At 41.0% G+C, this 15,584-nt stretch overlaps 1 protein-coding gene across 5 annotated transcripts in view; it reads right to left on the bottom strand.

Annotated features, from left to right (window-relative positions):
* pnpla6 (patatin-like phospholipase domain containing 6) overlaps positions 1-15,584 on the bottom strand; it is a 33,985-nt gene that overhangs the window by 12,196 nt on the left and 6,205 nt on the right. For all 5 annotated transcript variants that reach the window (XM_083925457.1, XM_083925458.1, XM_083925460.1 and 2 more), the window contains exons 3-27: positions 15,083-15,136; positions 14,876-14,963; positions 14,705-14,787; positions 13,955-14,046; positions 13,716-13,856; positions 13,215-13,374; positions 12,944-13,024; positions 12,213-12,341; positions 12,004-12,084; positions 11,667-11,802; positions 11,338-11,412; positions 8,624-8,724; positions 8,018-8,197; positions 6,359-6,436; positions 5,480-5,685; positions 4,332-4,463; positions 4,060-4,183; positions 3,728-3,841; positions 3,577-3,652; positions 3,329-3,478; positions 1,849-1,912; positions 1,236-1,404; positions 924-1,106; positions 490-608; positions 5-161 (exon numbers count right to left, since the gene is read on the bottom strand). In XM_083925457.1, the coding sequence (XP_083781583.1) occupies positions 5-161; positions 490-608; positions 924-1,106; positions 1,236-1,404; positions 1,849-1,912; positions 3,329-3,478; positions 3,577-3,652; positions 3,728-3,841; positions 4,060-4,183; positions 4,332-4,463; positions 5,480-5,685; positions 6,359-6,436; positions 8,018-8,197; positions 8,624-8,724; positions 11,338-11,412; positions 11,667-11,802; positions 12,004-12,084; positions 12,213-12,341; positions 12,944-13,024; positions 13,215-13,374; positions 13,716-13,856; positions 13,955-14,046; positions 14,705-14,787; positions 14,876-14,963; positions 15,083-15,136 (2,973 nt within the window). The remainder of the gene's footprint in view (positions 1-4; positions 162-489; positions 609-923; positions 1,107-1,235; positions 1,405-1,848; positions 1,913-3,328; positions 3,479-3,576; positions 3,653-3,727; positions 3,842-4,059; positions 4,184-4,331; positions 4,464-5,479; positions 5,686-6,358; positions 6,437-8,017; positions 8,198-8,623; positions 8,725-11,337; positions 11,413-11,666; positions 11,803-12,003; positions 12,085-12,212; positions 12,342-12,943; positions 13,025-13,214; positions 13,375-13,715; positions 13,857-13,954; positions 14,047-14,704; positions 14,788-14,875; positions 14,964-15,082; positions 15,137-15,584) is intronic.

The raw sequence follows: 15,584 nt of genomic DNA, 5'->3' as shown, positions 1-15,584 counted from the left end.
GTACCTTGGACCACTCTCTGGCTCTCTGTTTGGTTCTAACGGCGCTCCTCTCCTCAGCGTACAGAGCACCAATGAACGAGCCAATAGAGGTCCCACCCACTATGTCAACAGGGATCCCTGCTTCCTCCATAGCTTTGATCACACCCACGTGAGAGCAGCCTCTGTGTGAGGGGAAGCAAACCCATTTGACAACAGTCAGGTACGCTAACTAAGTAGTAAAAAATGACTTGAGTTGGTACTTTGCTATAGAAGAATACATTTTCATCTCCAGAATGTAGTTTGATAAAATGCGTGATAAAACAGATGTCTTTTGACATAACAAAATCCTTCCCTCTATTACCTGACATAATGGTGAAATGAAGAAGAGTTTAGGGCTGCTGACACATTACATAACATTGACTGTATTGTTAATATTACAAAACACCAAGAATGGTAAGACACCTGCTCTCCACGTGTTTGAACAGATAGATGTGACTCAGCCCTGCTCACCTGGCTCCTCCTCCTCCCAGCACCACGGCGATGCTGTTCCCAGTCAGCACTCGGGCCAGCCGAGAGAAATCACTGTGTCTGTCTGCCGTTTTCTCAAACACCTTCTCATATACCTCCCTCTGCAAAATCATAAAAAGTAATTACATGAAAATACGGTAAAAGCAGCAACTTTCAAAGAACATTTAGCAACAAAAGACCAATGTTCTTGCACATTTTTCATGTTGAAGCACCATTGATTTACCTGACCATGATTTCATGACTGCATTCTAGTTTTACAGTTATATAGGCGTGGCTAATCAATTTCACTGTCCACTACATCACCTGGTTCCAGCTAATTAAGCATACCCTTATCCTGTATATGCTATATGTAGTGTTCTTAAGAATAGAAATGTCGTAAAAAATAGCTAGAAACAGCAGAAGAGTTTGCTTCGTACTATTTTGCTGGGGCTGCGTCTGGAGAAGACCCTGCGGGGACACTTGAGGTGCAGATGCCCGGAGCACCAGCTACGCATGTTGAGCCACTCGACTGTCCTGGAGGGGCCCGGCCCATCCTCTCTGTGCAGAAGGACCAGCTGCTTCAGAGCCCGAACTGCTGTGTTCTCCAGCATCTGCTCCAACTGGAGGGGGAGAGAAGAGGACGCAGACAAGAGTAAAAAGAGTAAATGTACTTATCTGGATTTGAAAGGTTTGTTTATTACCAGAATGTATGCCACCCTTCCCCTTTCCTTTCCTGGACACACACATACCTCTCCCAGGGCAGGTTCCTGGTCCCCCAGGCCGACGATGAGGATGCAGTCAGCCTGACGGATGCAGCGCTGAGTCCATGGGGTCATGCTGTTGTCAGTCTGGTACAGAACAATCCGATTGATGTCCTCCTGCTGGGCCAGCCAGCCGGACAGACGGTACTCATGGATACTGATGAATACAGGAGAAAAGCAAGGATGTGGTGAAGGGATAGGGTTTTAATTCACCAAAAAACAGACACCAGCTGTAATTGAGAGCAATTGTGCGCAATATTGGTGCAATGCGACATGCAGTTACTCATGGGGGAATTGTTGGGTATCTATGAATCAGAAATAAGTCAAAATGTGTGGTCTAGATCTACTCAATATGGATATATATAAGAATATATGTGTCCTGAGATAACTTTTGTTATAATTTGGCACTTGGCAATTGAATTCAAGAAGACCAAAACATATGTAATAAAAAAAAAAGGCAGGAAGAACAAATTGGGAAATAAAGTGAGTGGAAATGATGGTGATCAATAAAAAATTGAAACAGGAGATTGCAGTTGGAAAGCTTGTTATGATGCTGGATGAGACTAAGTATTGAGATGTTTACACTGATAGTTAGACCCACCTGTCCAAAGCAGAGGCACCCAGTCGCTCTCTGATTATTTCGCTGGTCAATAGCAGAGTGGGCCCTGCAAGTGTCAAACAGAGACATACAGACAACAGAGGCAGTGTACATTGTATGAATACAAAAAAAACAGCTTCAACATGTGTACACAATGTTTTACTTCATCATACTAGAAAGTAATGTATACTTCTGGTATAACCACAAACCGTTTAGACCCCCATCAATTATGTCATTTGCAAGGGTGATATGGCCAAGACAGCATTATAAAGAGTTACAGACAACAACAATAATCATAAGACAACATAGAAACACAAGAAATACATGAACTGAAATATTAAAATACCTACACACTGCAAAAAGCACTCACCGATTGATTCACCACTGTACTTGTAAGAGCTTTAAAATCAGGCAGAGAGACTTGGGGCCTCATCTATAAACAAATGTTCGTTGAATTCCTCCAAAACATTGTGTTTGCAAAAAACCATGAATGTGCTACACAAAAAAAAATTAATTGAGATTTATAAAACTGTGCGGCGCACATTTGCACGCAATCTTTCTTTTAGAAATTGTGCAGGGCTGATGATGATCTTCACCCCAGGGTCACCCCAGGGTCATCCCACTCCCCCCCCCACTATCTACCATAAATGGCATGTACTAAATAGCTCATGAATATGGACGCTATGTTATGATGATGACGACGTTAGATTGACGGACGTGAGGAAAATGACACAGAAGGCGTAAAAAAAAAAAAACTCAGAGGGAGTGGAAACATATTACCGGAGCTGTGGAACAAGTTAACTCGACCACTATTATTTGTAAGGAAGTTTAGCATATTCATATATAAAATATCGAGGGCTATTCAAAAATTGGGAATAATATGGCCGGCCTTGATGTGTTTATATGTATGAAGTGAGAAAAGAAAAGGATGATATTCGAGAGCATTATTTGCGACACGTGTGATCCACGCATAAATGCTTTTATCTCAGCAGGGTCAAATTTGACTGAAAACAGATGAATGTAATCATTTTATACATTTAAAAAATTATTATATCTAACGAAATTTACCATTACTTCATAATTGTAGGCCATTTGCACAAAACTTTTTTACAACTTAGGCCAAATGGACACACCTGCCGATGTATGCAGTTATAAAATTCAATTAAACATCTTGTTAAAAACATGTTGACTTGATAATTAATTCAAACTGCATCTTAACTGCGTGTAATCAGTATAGTCCTATATAAGTATAGTCTATCCACAACTACAACTACAACTTTTCTATAAATACCAACGTTTGCCAAAGCACACGTTAGCTTTATAAATGCCCAGTTCACTTAATTTTAAGCCCTTTTGAAGGTTATTTCTAGTGAGGGAAGCAGAGCACATAACAACCGCACATATAAAACAGAACTCCAGCAATCCTGGATCATTTTTAAAAAAAAAGGGCTGTTGTGGGTAAATATAAAATGTGTTCGCTTACCGATGGCACTGAGGGCATGGCTGAGCTCCAGGTTGAATGCATTGATAGGCACCTCATCACACACAGGCAGGACAGCCACAGTGGAGAGGTTACTAGCAGGGTTGGTGACATCAGCACTGGCTGTCATACTGGGCAGACTCAGAGCTGAGCCTGGAAGACAGGAGCATGGTGTGTAAATAAATTGTAATGTATGTGAAGTATTTATGTATCAATGTGTGCACATAAAATGCTCCTTATTATCACCTCACCTGAGAAGGGCCCGCGACCCTGCTGCAGGTTCCCCAGAATCTTCTGGCCTAACAAGTGGATCAATCTCGTCACCACCTAAATGGACATGAAGCATCAGTACCATTTCAGCTGTACATAAAACCACAACCAGATCAAAACGAAGTCGCTGACCTGGGGATATCGTCTTTTGATGTTGTTGAGCGTTCCTTCTGGCAGTTTGACTAGCTCTGTGTCTCTCACGGCGTGGACGGTGGTGGCTCTTGGCTGTCTGGTCAAGGCCTCCACCTAAAGTATGAGGCAAGTCGACCGTGAGATGTTTTCTCTCCTAACTACAGTAAGAAGGTAATAATAATAATGATAGAGAATTGATTAACATTTCATGCAAACTGATTAGGTTTGTCATTAAAATACCTGACAGTATTCAGTACACAATGCATGTCTTTTACAACTTCTTTTTTTATGCAAGGTAGAATGAAACTGAGTGGAAGAGACTTTTTTCTCACCACTCCAATAAGGTCTCCTCTGCCGTATTCCCCGACTAGTTCTTTCTTCCCATTTGCCTTGCGGATGACTGAACGTAGACGTCCATTCAGAACAATGTAGGTGCAGTCAGACTGGTCATCCTGTCTGTATATGTGCACAGAAAAACACAGATATTACACCAGCCATTACCATAAACAGTAAATGAACACACTGAGCAGAATAGCAAAGATGTGATATTAAAAAAGGCAATGACGAAGCAAGTTTTTACAAGGAAGCTAAATACTTATTATACCTGTAGAGGGCTCTGCCAGCCTCAACAGCCATCCAGTCAATAGCAAAGTCCATCTGCCTGACAAAAGGGGACATGCGGATGGCAACCGTATGAGCTGCACTCAGGACCACACTGGGCTGCTCTCTCATGATCCTGCAGGCGGAAGCATACAGCACAGGCCCAGACATAAGCAATACTGGCTAGACAGTTATTCATATTGTTGGAAGCGGATGATTTCTAGCAAAATTAGAATGTTTCCTGCAATTATGGAAGATCAATCAGTGACTACAAAAAGCTTCAGTTGAAACTGAAATTTTTAAGACTTTGCATGAATGTGTAATTGCTTTGTAGGACATACTATGGGACATTATTTCTTTAATTTATCTGGAGTAGGCAGGATATTTTGGCCTGGCTGGGCAAAAACATCTATAATCTTTCATCATATTCTAATTCAAGTGTTGAGAGAAACCTAGATTTCTACACCTCCTCTCTCTGCTTCAGGTTTTTAGAAAATCTAGCTGTGACTGGAGACTTTGGACAATCACAGGTCTTTTTAGAGAGCGCTCCTTTGGTTGAAGTTATGCTGCTGACTGTGAAGGCTCACGACTGCAGCTCAGAGGCTAAATTTTTAGACAAGAGACTGCATTGTGATCCATCTACAGTGCAGTACAGAACATAGAGAAACAAAACTGTCGTTTATTGCCCATGGCGCGTAGAATTATTGTGAAAGCAGGGGGGAGAGCTGGTCTGCTGCCGGGGTCGGTCTTTAGCCTAGCAGCAGTGTTTCCTCTCACACCGACTTAGTCTCTCTGTTCTGATTGGCAGCATTACCCTGCTATGAACACCAGAGGCCGAAAGCCACGGCAACACCCACTGCTGCCTTCGTGGCAGACAAGCTGGCCGGTATTCTTGGATGGTAGGCTAACGGTTGACTGTACAAAATAGAATAAAACAAACGTCGATCAGGTAAAGAGGGAAGAGGGAGAGCTGCAGGACGAGTTCTCACTCTACTTCAAATTCTGTCGTTTTTTTTTTGCATTCTGCCTCCCCCAGCTTTAATGAGAGGACATGGATACTATGAGAGGCAGTGGAATTCCTGCTGAAAGTGGACTGTAAATCAAACAAGAACAAATACTAGTCATTCTTGTTTGTCCACATTCACTACTCACTCGTAGAAGTCTGATTTTGAGATCTTGAGGTAAGTACAGTCTCGGACAGCCTTGATGGTGAAGATGAGGGGCTCTCCAGTGAGCACAGCGAGCTGACCAACCATCTCCCCTGGGTGGGTCACAAACAAGCAGACAGCTTCCTGCTTGTCAATCATCCGCTGGTAGACATGCAGACAACCGGATATGACAAAGTGCAAACTCACGTCCTAAAAGAAGGAAATGAAAAAAAGCAGAGAAAAACATAATCAAGGGAAGATAAAACAAGATATCATTCAAAGTTATGTTGCAATGATTCAGTTCCTATATTTGATTCATATCCTTACTGCTACTACTACACAAGGCTATACTGCCCTACCCAGGCAAAGTGCAGTAACTACATGTTTGATCAAGACCTGAATGTGATTTTTTTCTTATATTGTAATCTGTTTTACCAATATATAAAAACAAACAAACAAAAAAATTAAATATTAAAATGTTAAAATAGGGAACAAAGCTTACAGAACCCATTTCAGGGTATCTACACCTTTTCCAAAGTCAAATTTAAGCAATTTTTAAGTTTTTCCAGCACCTTACAGCTGTGGTAAACTACATATTTGTACACAGTAGAATACTCAGTATTCAGTATACTTATTATTGCACTTGTTCATCACATTCAAATTAGATGTTATTGTCCTATAAACAACCAACATTATGTTTTTAGACGGCCCTCTACAGAAGGAATGAAAGGAAAACTAACTCGACTAAAGGATCAATTTTTTTAATGCAAAAATGTCAGAACACAGTTTGCTTCTGTAGGGCAGTGTACAGCTAAAGGTACACAGATCAGTCCATTATGACTTTACAAAAAAGGGGTCCAGTATGTGTCTTTGTGTAAAGTACCTGGTCTCCTTGTCGAGCCAAGACAGCTCCAGCTTTTGCATGGTGCAAAGTCAGTTTCCCATTTAACAAGGATGGGTCCTGGAAGAAGAAAGACAGAAAAAGAGTAAAAAGTCAAGCAGTAATAAACAAGTGACTGAAAGTGAAGGAACACCATGGACCAAATGTCTTTCTTCTACTTTGTTTAACTTTGGATGGAAATCAGGCTGTAGACGATTCTGCAACATTTAGCTAATTTATCTTTGGTCTAGTTACACCAGCATAATATTTTGAAATATTAGGTGTAGCAATACTTACTCAGGGGCCCACAGAGAGGCTTTACCACATATTGCATCAAATTTGTGTAAACAACTTCCTACCAGACCTAGTCTTTGGCTGAAAACTGCATTAAGATTTAATCTGTATAGATGTAGCACAGAGCCGTTAAACATTTCATTGTGTTACAGTTACTGATATCCAGTTTAGCTAAACTTGCACGTTCGTCTTCTGGATTTTATGTGGGTTTTTTTTTATTTAAAATGCATATTCTGTTGCCACTTCTTTTCTTATATATTAACAAACACACAGGAACAGTTTATGTCTCTGCATCACTGTGGCTTGACATGCAGCCCCCCCCCCCCCCCCCCCCCTCGCTTGCTGACTGACCCCCTTTCCACATCATAATCTGCCAGCAGATGCTTCAGGGGGATTTGCGACAATGTGCTCATTCATGTGAAAAAAGAATATTGTAATGAGCACTGTATAAAAACTAAATGTGTAGATTCCACTTTACTTGCAGTAGTTTGGCAGCTCCGGCTTCTGCTATCCTCCTTTGACATATTTCTCTGAAATTGAGATTTGTGCAGTGGTTCAATGCCAACCATCTCATTTTAAATGTGAGAAAAACTGAGGACGTGGTACTGGACCCGAGGTCAGTGAGGGATCATAGTCCAGTAGTCGTCAATTAATCGATTAGAGCAATGGTAAAGCACATTGCAATCTCTCTGTACAGAGATGAAGGTTATGGGAAGGACTGTCTGACTGACTGTCTATCTATTCTCCACCCTGTGTATGAGCACCTAATATAGAATACCCCAATGCAAACTCAGCTCATTTGGGCCTACCTCAATTTAAAAATTAAATAAAGCTGCTTGAGGCTACAGGGGTTTTGTAATAGTTGCAAGGTGTTCTCATCACCAGTGCTGTATGTGCTGTTTTTGTTTGTTTGTTTTTTATTATTACTTCTATGGATGCAGCTATATGTGTGCATCATTTTAGTCCAAATTTCTCTACCGGGACAATAAAGTATATCATCATATTTATTGTATCTTGTGCCATAAATGATCTTATATTTGGTGGTTTAATTCTCAAACTCTATTTGTGCAGCCAGTGTGATCAATGACTTTTGTTGATTATACACAGATGTCATTGATCACAAATACAAAATACATTTCTCTTAATGTAAACACTGGCAGATTTTTTGTTAATGTTTGATTTTGGCTTGTTGATGATTTGCTTTGGTTGCCGTTCCTATGGGTTTTTGTCAGGTTGTGAAACAACCACATGAGGATAGTTATGCCTTATTGTGCTTCTCTTTTCAGTAGCATCTGTGGCATGTTACTTACATGCCATGTGATACCACTACATAATAACAGAAAAGACTTAAACAAGACTTAAACAAACCTCAATCTTCATGAGTCTGAGGATCTCTTTCTGAGCTTCCTCAAACAAAGCAGCATTGGATCGACTGGACACAGGTGTAAAGATATTGTCCACTCCCGGCTCTTCCTCTGGATAAAGATAGATCCCTGAGGGAACCTCATCCACTGTCACCCTCCTCTCCCGCTGGTCCTGGGAAACAGACTGTGATGGTACACATACAAGAAAATTTGTGAGGAGTCTCAGTCTACCTACAGTACAAGAAACTATGAATTATCATGATGAGATGATGAGCTAAGACTTTAGCTTACAATCTGTTATAAAAGCTAAAGACTAATATAATGTTTTGGAACAACATAATATTTTAATATTAAACAGCAGATAAAATGTCTTCATTGTTAGTTATCAAGAAAAAAACAGTTTGAGTAGCCTCAGAGAGACACTCAATTTTAAACATTTGTAACACTTAATAATATACTTGATTACTTTGTTGTTATTCATGCCCTGCAGCAGCCTTTTACTCTATGTTCTGAAACACCACTGTAGCTGCTGGTGAAATCCCCCAATGTTATGTCATGAGATCAGTTAACCTTTTTTGGTTTGTGTCTCAGGAGTGTGCAGTCTACTGACCCGAGTAAACATCGGAGGAGTGTTGCCATCCTCTGCAGAGACAGAGATCCGTCCTCTTTCATATGCCATGTCAAAGTCAGATCTCAGACTTTTCTGTATACCTGCACAAAATTCAGTCATTAATTAATATTTAAGTGAAAAACAAACATCTTACCTTTTGGTGAATTGTATGCTTGAACAGGACAAGCGCATAGCTTAATAACAGCAGAAGAGGCTAAACGTGCACTGTTAAATGTGACAAGTTGACCGTTAACAATATAGGAAACCGATTGCTCTGAAAAAGGTTAGTAAATGTAACTATTAGTCTTAAAGAGTAATTCCGGTGTAAAATTATTCCAGGGTCTTTTCGGCAAATTCGGTCATCAAATAAGCCATCGAGACAACTTTTTTTGTGTTTGAACGATTAACGGAGAAATCTGGTAGGGTCACTAACAGCCGGACGTGGCTTACACTGATTAGCTCAGGGCAGTACGGTGAAGGCATTAAAATGGCTTTTTTAATCACTAATACTGCTCAGAATAACACCAAACCTCTGCAGTAGCATGATAAGAGTCCTTACACATAAAATGAAGCAGCAATGGGCTCCTTGCTTTTGGATTGCATTTGGTAAGCGATCTGAATGGACTTTACTTTGAGACAAGCTGGTACCGGCCAGTAGGTAAGCATTTCAAAACACTCTTTTAATAAAGTCTGGGTTCACTAACTACGCTGTTGGTGCTTCGTTTTATGTGAAGGGATACTTATCATGCTACTGCAGAGGTTTGCTGTTATTTCGATCAGTATTAGTGGTTTTGGTTAGTGGTAAAATAGCAGTTTTAATGCCTTCACCGTGCTGCCCCGAGCTAATCAGTGTTAGCAGCCGGCCACTGTTGTACCAACTCTCCGGGATATCTCTGTTTATTGTATCCTGACCTCATTCCGCCTTGACTCTGCCTAGTTCCACTCATCCATCTGGATTCGCTCCATAGGATTAAGTTATTTCAGTGTCTAAAAAATGGTCGAGCCAATCAGGACTGTCGGGCGGGGTTTTACAGATGTGACGTAGCAAAGAAACGACTTTGCCGGCTCAAATCGAGGAAGCAGGCGTCAACATGGATGCTGCTAATTCATCTGTGTTGTCCAATCTAGCGAATATTTCTTCTTTAAAAGAACACCAGAGAACGGCTCTGAAGGCTTTTGTTGGTGGAAACGATGTTGGCTGTTCTGTTTGGCTTTTCCACGTGTTGCTCTTATCAGCGTCACAGGTTGGTTTCGATGTGAGTGGTTGAAGTAGCACGTCAATAAAGATGACGGACAAGTGGTTTATCCAATCATATGCAAGGGTTTTTGAGAAGTCCCAGCCTCCTGAAATCACTTCCCTGTCGAGCGATCCCAGATGGATGAGTAAAGCAAGGCGGAGTGAAATTCCTCTGGCGAGAGTAAGATTATGTTTATTGTTCATATACAAAATAAATTGTATCGGTGGCTTATTTGATGCCTGGCTTTGCCTGTTAGACTTATCTGTCGTGGTGGGAATTTTTTTATTGAAAATGTATAATTATATATACGATTCTGATAGCTGATATCAAGAACACAGTGATATTTTTATACTTGGTGTAAAATCATGCGCTATTGGTGAGAAAAATGCAATTTTATTGATAAAATATATCCCGCAATGCATCATGGGAGTTTACGGTTAGGCTCCTGTTTAGGAACAGAAAGTTACAAATCAAGTTTACTCAGATGAACCTAGTTTCAAATCTCTTTGAGGAAACATGAGTAAATACTCACATTCAATGGTTTAAATCAACAGGATAGTGAGAAATAAGAAAATTACACTATTGTGATTTAAGTAAGCACAAGTATTACATTTTAGAGTGTGTAGCATGGTTTCAAAAATGATCATAAGATTATAATCTGCAGTTTATATCAACCAGAAAGAACTTGTTGGATACAGAGGTCTCCATCTACAATTACCTATACTGTGAGTGTGAGTACTACGTTGTTGTATTTTTTTAAGTTTCCTTCCGTTGTTCTTTTTTAATTGGGCAATTTGGATTGCCTTTCATTCTGTTTCTATAAAGATTTACAGCTTCAAAAGAAATAAAATCTCTGCAACTTCAGCCAGATTTTACATGATGGACCCGTCTGCTTTTATCGTCATAAATGCATTAGCAAGGAAAAAGTGGGCAGTGAAACTGCAGTTTGCCCTCAGTATGACTTCACTGCTGGCTATCAAGTTTCAACATCTGTGTCTTCATGCCCCAAATGTCTCTGTGTTAACATGCTGTTGCCTGCAGATGGTTGAGAGCTTTCGTCACCTTTTTAACCGCACTGTGCCTTCTTTTGAAAGAGTCTTTTCAAACAGCTACAGCGAGATTTTGACTGTTTATACCTGCCCAAAAGAAGCTTACAGAAGTGGTCTATCGCTTGAATAAAATGCTTTCAATATGGCCGGTGCGAACATGCCCACAGACCAGGTACATGTAGTGTATTTTAGAAAGATATGACATCAGAAGTGGACAGGCTTTAGGACACATGCGCCATATCCTTCTGTTGTGCCGTGGTTGTGTAATTCAATAAATCTTTCCACTCCGACCCCTTAACTCAGGCGTCTCAGCAATGCTTCTTTCTCAAAATAGCACTGTGTACATTTAAAATGTATCCTGTTTATTGGTAAAACTAAAGAATATTGAGAAAATTTTATCTCTCTGAACAGCAGAGAGGTTCCTCACCAGCAATGTCCACAGGCATGGAGATGGTCCTGCTGAGAGTTGGCACTGTCGCTCCATCCTTCCCTTGTTCTCCTCCTGTAAATACAAGGAACCAAAGATAAAGCATTTAAACCAAAACCAAACACAAAACTATGGAGGACAATGGAGAGTCAAGATATTTATATATTCAAGCTTTGATGAAAACCAATAAGTATATCGTAGTATATCGTAGTAGATCGTAGTAGATCGTAGTAGATCGTAGTAGATCGTCCCCACCTCTCTTTAGAGTCATTCATTTACAAACAACATTTTATCATACTATTACAGTCTTTCTAGATTTTTCTCCCTACCTGTAGCTTCACCCTTGATGGCAGCTTCTCGATGCTCCTCTGTCACGGTCAGGCTGCCAAAGCGCTTACCATGCCGGATGGGACTGGTGCGAGTTGGGTGGGGAGACGGAGGTGGCAGACGCGAGGGCTGCATTTCCTGTGTGTGTGTGCGAGAGAGATGGGGAAGAGAGGATAAAAAGACACAACATTAACATTTAGCAACTAAAACCATAATAAATACAGCACATATACTGGGATAATGATACAGAATTACTGACTAATTCCAAGCCACATCCCAAACAGATGTTTGCATGGGACTGGTGTACTGAGGGTGTGTGTGTGTGTGTGTTAAACTCACGTGGCTGAAGAGCTCATTGGTGAGCCCAAGATAGTTGTGCAGTGCTAAGACTGTTACTCTTTGAAGACGAACCATGATAATCTGGACAGATAAAACAGGAAGTGAGTCGTTTCCCATACTTGACAGATGATTTTATCCAAATCACTTTAGTTTTACGGAGCCAACAGTAGAGGGGGAAAAGAATAAACTGAATTACACACACAACTCACCTGTACTACCCGCACCAGGCTCTCAGGGTACTTCTCAAATATAGAGAGGAAGGCCTCTACAGGTAAACGGAGAACAGTGGAAACCTCTGCAGCCCGTGCTGACACAGTTCTGTAAGGCTTCTGGTGACCCTGAACACAAAGATCCCACAGTATACTTCAAAAAATATTTAACAAGCTCTAATGTGACAGACTAATTCTTCTACTTCTGACCCCTGTCAAGCCGTCTGTTTTTGTTTTGATTTTGTCAGTCGGTGTGCACTACATTATATTTTTGAGATTCCAGTCAAATTCATATTCAACAGCCAAATCTGATTGGAATAAAAAAATATATGATTTGAGTACAGCCGTATTTGTAGTAATGTTGTTTTAGTCTATTAAAAAATACAAACCTCTATGGGTATAATTTTTAACCCTCTGTTTAAGGTTGGCATTGAAATCATACTGATTCCATCCAGTTTATGACAGGATATTCACTGAATTACAACCACAGATCAACGTATGAGTCACTTGTGTGCCAGTCAAGAAGGTTGGGTGTGTCAGCTGGGTGATGTGAATGATATGAGGAGGAAGCAAGTGGGTGGGGTCTAACAAAACGATAGCCAGGACGGCATATCATTCATTTACGTGTGAAAAAGTACTTGTGTGTAAAAAAGGAAAAATGTTTGTTAGGTGTGATGCAATACACATGTCTGTGCAGATTTGTGTGTGTGCAAGAAGTGGGTGTGACATACTGTGATAACATCCAGGATACTGAGGAGGCTGTGGACACTGTCTCCTGGGTAAACCTCTTTCACCACACTTTCTTTGCCATCCTGGAAGACGGGACGAAGACAATGTGTTGTTACTGTCAACTCCCATAAGCCCCTTAGTAGATTTGATCCAATTTGCATTTAGTTTTTACAAATTAGATAGTATAATCCCCGACAGTTAACACATAAACAACTATGAAATACACAGATAATGAGGATAATTTAGCACGCATGCACACACAAGCTTGCATACCGCTCCAGTAAGGCACAATTCTAGTTTTCCATCCTGAACCACGTAGATGCTGCTGTCAGGCTGGCCCGGCCTGAAGACGTACTCCCCTTGTTGGAACTGCACAAACACCATGTGTTTACACAGCTCCAGGAAGAGGGGCTTCTCAAAGTGACCCAGCACACTGCAGTGAAGGACAATATAGAGGTTAGAAGATCTGTACACACGGGTGTCAATACTTATCCGTAAGGTTTGTATATTCAGAAATGTGGGGCTCTTAAAAAAATCTTTGTTAAGTTGTGTCCATGGAATGCTATTAACTGAGCTTCATGAGCAGAGTTTGCTAAGCAACCGCTGCAAAACAGAACCATAGATCTTGAGGGCATGTCTGTTGGAGCAATGCTCATGTCTCACAGGAGTTGTGTATCAATCATGCAAATCAGCGCTGTAATGTACGGACATGTTTGGGCCTTGAGAGGACTGTTTTACATATTTACACAGACATAACAAAAAAGACAAACCTACCGGACATTTTTGAGCATGTAGAGCACCTCAGAGGGGAGGTGGGAGTTGGCCACATCAAACTCGGTAAGGTCAGCCTCCAGCACTGAGGGAGGGGGCTCCTTGGCCTGCAGGATGGGCACCTCCTTCTTAAAGCGCAGGATCCTGATGCAGAGATGGAAAAGTGTGTGAACCACTAACAGTGAACCCATCATGACAGCATAGAAGTTTTATTGTTAGTGAGGGTGAGCTTTCTGATGTACTTTTTGGCAATGTTGAGCATCTTCTGCTTCTTCTTTAAGCGCGGCCGAGAGGAAGAGGATGTACCCACCAGGGAAGAGGTAGACTGTGAGACCTGTTGAGAAGTGTATTGGTTTAAAAAATGATTTCCATGATATTGCTGGTGTAGTAGACTAAACAACTACACCCGCACTTATAAGTTTGTTTTAAAAAGGCATAACTTTTGAAATGTTAATGCCTGGCTTTTACATAATTTGGGCGTTTCTAAGCCCCTAAAACGGAGACGTTTGGAACATTGCTGACCCCATTTCAGTCAGGATGAGCAGAAACAGAGGCCATTGGAAACATTGACGCAGACAACCGTCCCCCCCCCTTCCTGATTGGGTCTTATCAGTCCCAATGTGTACTTCGCTGATTTTTCATGCTCCTATCACATGACCCCTTTTTGACTACCGCTGGTTAATTCATCATGGATAACGAATTTCAGCTGTTTCTGACCTTGTTGTCGATGCTAGCAGCTGTTGTACAGTAAAATTTTCATTTTATAATGTAGGTGCGTTTGGCTTCAATGTCTGTGGCATGCCCAGTGTAAGTGAATGATCTCTGATATGTCTTTCCAGGTGTTAGCATAAACAGAGAGTTCTGAAACGGGGCTTAAACACTTGTGAGGAAGGAGATCACTTTCATTTTAAAACATAGTTTTTAAATAAAAACATAGTAGTGTGGATGTAGCCTCATTGTAGGTCAAAGCCAGCCTATTATTACATACTCACTTTGCGCATGATCTTTCGCCCGTAGAACATGACTTTGTCCCTCTTGCGAAAACGGTATTTGGGCACCTCCTGAGCTTCTATGTCTGTGATATAAGAAATGATTAATTACCATATTAAAACATATAATTTTTCAGTGTATGGTGAGTGTGGTGGTTCTCAGCAATTACTGACTCCGAAGCTGGATCCTCCGCAAGATGAAGAAGATGAGGATGGCTATGAGGACTATGGCGATGCCCGCACCAATCACCATCCCCACCATCTGAAGAGAAAAGAACAAGAAAGGAAGAGAGCTGATGTGTGTACAGGGTCATAAATCACATTGTGACTTGCTTGCCATGATGAAACATGTATGGTAGTAATACAATTTCCTGCACTCACCATGCTCGTCTGTAGTTCCTCCTCCACAATTGTCTTAAAGTTGTCAAACCCATCCTAATGTAACAGAGATATACAGAGAAATTACTAATCCAAACAACCAAAACTTCTACAGGCAGCATGCTCTCTGCTTCGCGGCATACCCAATGGCTGCAACCTCTTACAGTATATTGAGACTGAAACACTGTTTGCTGTATATTGCGACTGAAACACTGTGTGGGCCTGAAGGTTTCAGTTCCATTGAAGTGTAATGGAATGTGGGAATAAGGGATTTGCTCTGAAAGTTGGAATGTCCATCTACCAGTGCCTGGGAAACGAGAGCAGAAGGGGATGTAGCTGTAACATCTGATCTGACCTTCTCCACAACACTACATGTGTCTATGTGACTGGAGTTCCCAAACCTTTACTTCTATTTTTCACTTTGTTAAGAACGTTGAGCACCACCCACAGCTTCCTTGCTCTGCCCACCATGTACAGATGGACAATTCCAGATGTGAAGCTGTTG

Source organism: Echiichthys vipera (assembly GCF_963691815.1).
Source record: "Echiichthys vipera genome assembly, chromosome: 2".
NCBI classification, from domain to species: Eukaryota; Metazoa; Chordata; class Actinopteri; order Perciformes; family Trachinidae; genus Echiichthys; species Echiichthys vipera.
The sequence above is the reverse complement of the archived record's forward strand: the minus strand, read 5'-3'. Positions and strand labels throughout refer to the sequence as shown.